The sequence below is a fragment of the Drosophila mauritiana genome, chromosome X (assembly GCF_004382145.1).
Source record: "Drosophila mauritiana strain mau12 chromosome X, ASM438214v1, whole genome shotgun sequence".
Taxonomy (NCBI): Eukaryota; Metazoa; Arthropoda; class Insecta; order Diptera; family Drosophilidae; genus Drosophila; species Drosophila mauritiana.
Window position 1 is genome coordinate 9,352,311 of NC_046672.1, and position 8,771 is coordinate 9,361,081.

An 8,771-nucleotide genomic window follows, 5' to 3' on the forward strand; every position below is an offset into this window, starting at 1 on the left:
TCAAATAGATAAGCAGACTGGATCTAAAATCGTACACACATATATATATATATATTTTCTTTTTTTTGAGCAGATTTCTCGGCCGATTTGGATTTGCTCTCGGTGCTGGCTTAGGGCGCTAATAATATCTATTACAATAGCACATAAATTAGATCGTTTAGCTTAGGGTTAGTTTCTTTCAAAGTGTAAAAACTACAGAGGAGGGAGTTCTCCTGTTTGCCCTCTCGAAACCATAATCATTTCGAAAGAGCACTTTTCCTATTGCAGATATTCTTTACAATTACGCAATTACAGGTGCTTCTCAGTGTGTGTGTGTCACTTTTTTTTTTGCAATTTATAACATATATAGAACAGACTGTGTGAGAGATTGGGGAGTGCCCAAGATGCTTGACTTAAGTACAGGCTGTGCTCTGCTTAGATCTCTGCTCTCCGTGCCAGGTGCTGGTCTGAAGTCTAGTTAAGTTAGCCGTCGTGTGGGTTACAAATGCACAAGAAATGTTCGATAACCAAATGGCATACCATTTGCTCTGAGGATTTATAGATCTGAGGGTCTGATGACTAACAACAGATCGGAGATCCTTAAATTCAAATTCAGCAATATTGAAATAAAGAAGATATTCAAAATATTACAATCGTCCTGTTAAATAGCAAATACAATCAATTTGTTAAAAGGTTGCAAAGTTTTAAGCAAGATGGTACGTTAAATCTAGTTGGGTTTAGGTCATTTTACAAAGCGATTACCTGTTCAGTTATCTATCTTGTTTAAATTGAGAATTTTGATCAATTATTGAATACAGCTCGTTTTACAATAGATTTTCTTTTGGTGTGCTTGGTGGTGGTTCAGTTTTACTTGGTTAGTGGTGTTTATGATCGCTTGCGATCGCAGTTCCATTGTTCTGTTTTGGTCTTGGTGGTGTTTGGTGAGTGTGATCGAAGGAGAGCTTCGTTGGTTGGGTCTTCTGCTATGTCTTATACCTAGGTCTTGCCATACAATTCTTTGTGGTTTCTCTTTTTGGCCGTGGAAATAGGAAAGATTTAAGGGCTTGATGGTTGATTTGCCTGCCTCTACATGAGATACATACTTGTTTATATATCCTCTAAGTTTTTGTTGTGTATATATAACGTAGGCGTGTATAATAAGAATCACAAAGATGAAATGACTTGCGTTTGGAGTCCGAGTATAAATAATAACAAAGCTGGGCGCAATCAGATCCGGATCTATGAGCTGTGAGCATTTGTTCACATGAAACTATGGTAATAATAATAATAGAAATTATATTAATTACAATATATGGGTGCCAGGACACGCGCTACACGATATAAATAAATATTAAAAATAAACACTCGACAGTTGAACAATCTGCTTAGGTTGGGTATTTCTCTTGGTTACAACTCCACGTCCTCCAGCTTGACACCATTTCCTGTGAAACACAAAAACGTGCCCCGGATCTTCAGTTCTCGGCCGTTGTGACGACTGCCTTCGGTCGCCGTATGTGCTCCGATTTGTGATACAGGAATTTAAAGCTCGATTTCTGCTTCTCCGTGAGTTCCACAAAGGAATCTGTTGTTTCGTTTAGATCGATTAGATTGATTGATTTCGATTTTAGCCTAATGACGAAATACCCACCGAAGGATACGTAGCCCAGGTTGTCGGTATCCAGAGCATAGAAGAGCGCCTGGGCCTTTTGTTCATTTAGCTTGCCGCCAGCGTGTCTCATTAATCGCACAAAGCTTTCCCTGTCGATTTGCTGACTGGATTCGCTGTAGAGCTATTAATTGCAAATAAATAAAATTTAAAAAAATCACAGTATTGTACAGCATATATATATATTATATTACATGGATGAGGGCACGCAGGAAGGTCAGAAGATCGGAATTCTTCAGTTTGCAGAAGAGGGAGCAAAGCAGGAAGCTTTTTAAACTCACTGTGCCCGCCCGTCGCTAAAATGAGTGAAATAGACAATAGACCAATTAGAAAGAGACAGCACAAGAGATATTCCATCATAGACTTACGTGATCGAGCAGGGCAAACAGCTTGTGCAGATGGGTGTTCTTTAGATCCACCTGGAGCAGCTCGCCAAACGTGATGATGTCCAACCTATCCGTGTTGGCTAAACGAAGGAAGCCCTTGCACAGCTCCGCGTCCCGTTGGCTCTCGATCAGGCCCAGCTTCTCCATGGTGCGCTCGATCTCGACGATGTCGCCAGGAAAGGGAATCTTCATGTCGCGGGCACGACTCATCACAATCACATCCTCGAACGAATAATCCGAGGTGGGCACACCCAAGGCCCTAGAAAAGTTGCATACTTAGTAGGTATTGGAATAAGCTCCCTATCTTGAAAGCAATTAAGCGCCTTTAAAACTTATTTTAAGCGATATTTGTTTACCTCTCAATCGAACAAAATGCTTTGATATAGAGTATAAACTAGAATTTAAATGCTATAAATAGTAGGAATGGCAAAGGAAATGGTCCATTTCATTTGTACAAATTATGTTTTTGCACAATTTCCATTTCCGGCCATTCAATCGGCTATTGCCTCACTTACTTGGCCATCACCTCGCGCACATTGTTGGCATACAGATTGGCATCAGCCACCTCGTCCTCCGATGGTGTGTACACAGGCAGATATTCGATCTCGCAGCGGTTATAGAACTGCGTCATCGTCAGCCAGAGAAGGCGTAATCTAAATTAAGCACGGAATTCAAATAACATTAGTATTTGGCCTGAAACCCAGTTGATTGCCCCTGTTGGTTACTCACACTCCCGGTCCGTCCCAGGTCCAGGTGAAAGTGTCATATTTATTTGGATACTTAAGGAGCACCGGCTGGACGGGCACACCCGGATAGAATGCGCCCGGTTTGAACTTAATCAGAGCCGTGCGATTGGTGCAGGTGCCCTCGGCGAAGATGACCACCTGTGGCCAGTCGTCTGTGGAGCGGGCTCGGTCAACAATGTCACGTATGGTGTTCTGGCGCGAATTGGGATCCTCGCGCTGCACATAGATGGGCTGAGCATAGTTGATGATCTTTCCGAGCAGCGGTATGTCCGCCGTCTCCCGCTTGGCCACTATCGAGGGCGGGCCACTGGCCACGACCAGGATGGAGTCCACGTAGGAGGAGTGCGGTGCCACCACCAGAATGGGTGCCTCCTTCGCCGTCGCCGCTCGACCCTTCATGGTCACATAGTGGAACGATCCAAAGGTGTACACCATGCGCATCCCACGGGCCGTCATGCATTGCATTTGTCTGAAAGGTGTGAAGAGTGATTATGTTAATTAGCCAGAGTGGCTTGCAATGGAGTGTCATATTAGCTCACTTCCGCCAGCCGGTGAGGGGTTTCGCTTTGAGATCATCCAGGGTCATTCCATAGAGTCCGATGCAGGCGAACATCCACGCGGAGATTAGGGAGAGGACGCAGCCCACCACACGGATGGGCAGGAGCAGAACTGTCAGCACATAGATCTGGAAAATGGAATTAGTAGGAGTAGTAGGAGGCCTGCATTTGAAACTGGAAACTCTGAGACATTCAATGAAAAAAGTAAAAGCCTCTTACATGGTACTGTCGTCTATTATTTATTGTTTATTTGATTTATATTGGGCAAAACAGATCATAGCAATATACATATATCATAAAAGTGTCTTCCACCGGCTGCCCAGCTCTGCTAGACTTCACTTTTAGGACTGACTATATTTACTATATGCTACTGCCAGCAAACTAAGTGGATTGAGATCGACTTGGACAAGGTGACTTCTATAGCACCAATGACAACCAGGCGGCCATCAGGCAGAATCCTCCCAGTGTGGCATACGGCTGCATCCATTTCTCACCCGTTAGGGCGCGATAGTACATGGAGCCGCTAAAGGCGAGGGTCCCGGTGATCATCAGGGTGCCGGTAAGGAATGGATAATGGGCCAGGGGCATGGCCATCAGGGCAAAGGAGTGCAGGAAGTGGATGCGATTGGCCACATCGGCAAACGCCTGCGAGTCCAGTTGCTCCCTGATGCTTTCGATGTCCCGCAGCACATACTTGCAGTAGGCACTCATAAAGATGGCCGATGCGCCGCCGATCCCGGCTAGCCGCATAAAATGGTAATGATATCCGGCGAGGCAGTACAGTGAGCTATGCGAACGCATATACGATTGCGCCGAAGGATGCAGTGCCACGACGGAATCCTCCACTGGCATTTTCCAATCCTCCAGTCCGATGCTCTCCAAGACGGCGTTCGCCGACGCGATGACAATCTGACTGAATGGATTGCCCAGGATGAGATAGTCCAGCGTTTCGGCCATTGACATTGTGTGATTGTCTTGCCAACTTTTGCCACAATAATTTTGACGTAATGCCAAAAATGTACATACGTATAGGTGGACAGTGGAACTTCTATAGGGCGAATAACTATATATTTGCTAGAGCTGCAAAAACATCGTTGTCAAGTGCAATCGATTTTAAATGATTTTCAGTTGAAAACATCGATACTCATTTCGGTGACATTTGAAACAAAGAACTGACATATATGTAGATCTTAGCAAATTGGAGTACTTAACAGATATTGTATGTGTATATACTTTCATATATTACTATCCTTAATCATTTGGGGTACATTCGCACTTGATGGGAGTACGTTAGGTACAGTACATCAAATACACGTATCGCTTATCGGATTGAAGGCGAAAATGTGCAAATTAATTTATGCAAGCAGACGCCTATTAATATAGACCCCACAAATGAATGGATTAGCAAATAACCATATGTATGCCCATGTTTACATTTTCCAACTGCCAATAGCCAGCCAGCAGCTAATCGCTGGCATATTGATATATGGCAAACTTATCAGTCGAGTGGAGGCCCGCCGGTTAACGCACTGAACTTTGCCCGTCGATCCGGCCGGCCCTCTTGATAAAAATCGCTTCCAAGAAATCGCATGGAAATAGCCCGGAAGACCACACAATGTCTGAGGCAGGCTATATTGAAAGCCGTGGGGGTTATCGCCTAATCCACATTATCCTTTTGGGATCAGAGTCGAATTTGTGCTTTTCGGCACGCCAAAATCTCATTTTAATCTCTATTTATAAAAAATCTAATGATGTGCATAAACATTTGAAAATTACAGCTAAGTGCAGCTAAATAGTAGCTATACACAAAAATACTCCATTAGTATATATATATCGCTTATATAGCACTTATGCTATAAGTAAACTAAAACTAAACTATACATTTCCTAGTTAATCATTAAAAATCCAATTATTCGAATGTCGGTTAGCATATAACCAAATGAACTGCATGCCAACTTGATGGGAAGTACATAACAACAAATTCAGGGCCATTTTAAAGTGCCTTGAACTTTGGTCGGAAGCGAAATGAAAGCGAAACGGGTTTTTGTTTTCTGCACGCAATGGGGAACCCCCTTCCCCCCAACCCCCCTTGATTTTCAACCAACCATCGAGCTTTATATTTATTCATATATTATTTTAGTGGGTCAATGGCTCAATAGGTGCATCGCTTCCATCTCCCCAGTTGATCTCAGGCCGTGTGTTACTATACTATATTATACTATACTAAATACAATTTGTACGCCCCACTGCAGTTATCAATTTTGTTGCTGCTTTTGCAACAATTATCATTTATTATTCAAGACTTTGAAACTTGACTCAGTGATAGCGCAACTTGGGTGCGTCACTTGGGGATCGTTTTGTTTATATAGTATTTGTTTACCTCGCGTGATTCCAATATATGGGTTAATGGGAACTTTAAAAACTACTTCTAGCTTCTCCTTTTTCAAATAAACTTTGAAAAGGCAAGTATTATTCAATAATGGAAGAATAATACCTTTAAATCCCTTAAGCAATCGCTACAAGTCATTGGAAACACGCCATATTCGCCGTGAATTAGCCAAACAATTAATCATAGGTGAAAGAAAATGTGGGTGTTTGACTTTTAATTACGTCTACAGGTGTCAAAATGGAATATGGATATGGATATGGAAAATAATTTATCAGCTTAATTCTTGGTATAAAGAATGGTAAAGTATAGCTATTTCTAGATTAAATACTAATATCCTGCAATTTAAATATGTTATATAGTGTAATCTTTTGACCTATGTAGATAGTTTCTATCCAGTATTTCTTTAATATAACAATATCATGAATTTTGTTCTGTGTGCAACGATTAACGGAAATTATACCAATTCCCGGGCAAATCTGCACTGATCCGTAAACAAGGCAAAAAACACTTGTATTTGCTTTTGTTTATTATTGTGTTATTGCCACTCGGAGCAATTAGTGCCAAGTACATACATACTTACATACTTATATACATATGGCGGGCGAGGTTTACCAAAATATGGGAATTATGGGATGGGGCATGGAAATACTATAGGATACCTAAAATGGCAAATTCTCCCATTAGCCCACGTGTGAGAAACTCGAACCGTTTCGCCGATTGTCCGATTATGGGGCAGTAAAACACCTGACATTGCAATGGAAGTTCGTGATAAAGTGTCGCGTTAGCTGGTGGGGTGATATTCTGCTTTTGAGCAATTCAGGGTGGTAAGTATGTATAATATGTATGTAGGCATGGAACTTGAAACCCGAGAGACTTATGGCATAACAAATATAGTTAGCAAAAATGAGTCAAGACATTATTTTACTGACCACAATGATTCTTGGTAGTATACGAATAATATAATATAATAAATAATATATTTTCGCAAAGGAACTTTGTGCAAGCTTACTAATAGTATTGACTGCTTGGGATTCATTTCTATAAATAAATGTTACAAATTGCAATGGACAGGGTAAAATTGGGCGCTTATTTAAGCAAATCTGCTACACAAGACACCCAATGAATATATTATTTTATTATTAATTTGTAGTTCTTTATCGTATTTAAAAGATAACATTTTTGGCCTGATAAAATCATGGGGTCATTGGCATTTGGAAAAGAACGCCACGACGTACAACAAGTACCCCTAATTTGATAAATATTAGGATTTATGTAGATTTAAGATTAAGTTGTCTAGATTTTATTTATCGCTATATGGTTTCGTTTATACCTTTGTCTTAAATGTTTGGTCGGTTTACTCTGTACACTTCAAAATAATTTAGTCTTTAAAGAGCCCCTATATCATTTTATCCCAATATATTCTCCCATCTCTTTCGAGCACCCGCTTAAAATGGTCAAAGAAAACGGTAATAAAGCGGAACTAAGCGCCCATTGACATGGCGAGTGCGAGCGAGATGGATTGAATAACCAATACCAATAATAACAACAACAACGATGTATAACAACAATAACGGCACACGAGCCAAAAGAACCGGCGTCGCAGCAGCATTAGCAATAGCAATAGCAACAAAATGCACAACAACAAGCCCCCTAAGTTGTTGGCCTGCCAACAACAAAGAGAACAAGAAAATCATACGATTCTCGCTGCCGCTGGCAAAAAAAAAGAAAACGCTGACGTAGGCAGAGCCGTCGGCAGAGACAGATAAAAAAAATCAGAAGGAAGAGGCGGTAGAAAAAAAAGCAAAGAGTGTAACAAAAATACTGCGAGCCAGAACAAGAACATTGACCAAAATGTAACGGCAAATGCATGTCAAGTGCAATGTGAAGGAGAGAGATGGGGCAAAAGAAAGTTCTTTGGGCTCCTACAAACTCCTCCCGCTCTCTCTCTCACTCTCTAGTTAAGATCGGCAGGGGCGGGTGTGCAGAAGCTGGCAAAGGGATGAAATTTAATTTATATTGAAATGTAGCTTAACGGGTATTTTGCATATATTTTAAGAAGGAAGAGCTCAGATCATAAGCCCCCCCTTTGGATGCGCGCCTGGAGATCGCACATGTGCCCGATTTGCATGAATGACAGAGTGAGATGGCTAGCGGGAAACGGAGGAAACAGGGGCGTGGGATAGGAAGAGAATGGAACGAAAGGGGCGGAGGGGGGGGAGACTCACCTTGGCCACTTCTATGTGACTGTCGATTTCGATGCGATGGACAAACGGATTTATGTAGTTGTACCCCTTGGATGCCCACGTATCCTCCTCGGAGTCCCGTTTCGTCAAACTGGCGGCCACTCCCACATCAGCGACATCGCCCACCACCCCCGCCGGCGGAACTTCCTCGCCGCCCGTTGGCTTAATTGTCGACGTTGTCATTGCCCCCAGTTACTCCTTTGCTTCTCGCACACTTCTTTCTCTCACTTTGCTATCCACACCACGCACTCCCCGCACAGCGGTTAAAAAATATGTAAAAAATATATAAATAATAACAACAATCAGTGTTATCTCCTGACTGTCCACGACTTCACTGGCTTTCAAGCGCTGCCTTTCGCGTTTTCGCCCACCGTTTTTGAGTGGCAATTTTTGTATTTTATACCGCAAACTCAGATCGCATAGTATAGTTATTGGATTCGCTGGTGAGCGACACAACAACAAAATACGTTTTGCAAACTCTTGGATGCGCAGTTTCGCAACACTTTTGCCGCCACGTTGTGCAGCACTGCATGGTCGGGCGATAGATACCAAAAAAATAACGTTGGAAATACTCACATTAATTTTTGAAGATCAGGCATTCTATACTGCGTGTTAGTAAACGCAATGCTTCGGTCTTTTTTAAGTATTAGTGCATTATTAAAGAAAATTAAACTAATTCATGTTAACTATTAGTACTCTTAGTTGTGTTGCCCTAGTTCAGCTAACACTATTTCGTATATACATTATGCAAAGATCTGGCAACGCTCCGGAAGTAAGCGCGCGAAAAATTTGAATTTCAAAAACA

At 41.9% G+C, this 8,771-nt stretch overlaps 2 protein-coding genes across 2 annotated transcripts; both read right to left on the reverse strand.

Moving 5' to 3' along the window:
• Nucleotides 1-42: 42 nt before the first annotated feature.
• LOC117148700 (lysophosphatidylcholine acyltransferase) lies at nt 43-8,451 on the reverse strand. The gene is made up of 8 exons (XM_033316243.1): nt 7,949-8,451; nt 3,317-3,462; nt 2,761-3,246; nt 2,547-2,684; nt 2,014-2,290; nt 1,840-1,941; nt 1,628-1,769; nt 43-1,561 (listed from the first exon to the last, which is right to left on the reverse strand). Exons 1-8 carry the CDS (start codon nt 8,147-8,149, stop codon nt 1,452-1,454), a joined length of 1,602 nt encoding a protein of 533 aa, XP_033172134.1. The 5' UTR covers nt 8,150-8,451; the 3' UTR covers nt 43-1,451.
• LOC117148701 (transmembrane protein 256 homolog) lies at nt 3,487-5,049 on the reverse strand. Its single transcript, XM_033316244.1, has one exon. It carries the CDS (start codon nt 4,295-4,297, stop codon nt 3,752-3,754), a length of 546 nt encoding a protein of 181 aa, XP_033172135.1. The 5' UTR covers nt 4,298-5,049; the 3' UTR covers nt 3,487-3,751.
• Nucleotides 8,452-8,771: the final 320 nt, after the last annotated feature.

Coding starts and splice junctions, on each gene's coding strand:
- LOC117148701 (XM_033316244.1), bottom strand. CDS start 4,297: ATGTCAATGGCCGAAACGCTGGACTATCTCATCCTGGGCAATCCATTC.
- LOC117148700 (XM_033316243.1), bottom strand. CDS start 8,149: ATGACAACGTCGACAATTAAGCCAACGGGCGGCGAGGAAGTTCCGCCG. Junction 3,247..3,316: donor CCCCTCACCGGCTGGCGGAA/GTGAGCTAATAT, acceptor CACACCTTTCAG/ACAAATGCAATGCATGACGG. Junction 1,562..1,627: donor CCTGGGCTACGTATCCTTCG/GTGGGTATTTCG, acceptor ACGAAACAACAG/ATTCCTTTGTGGAACTCACG.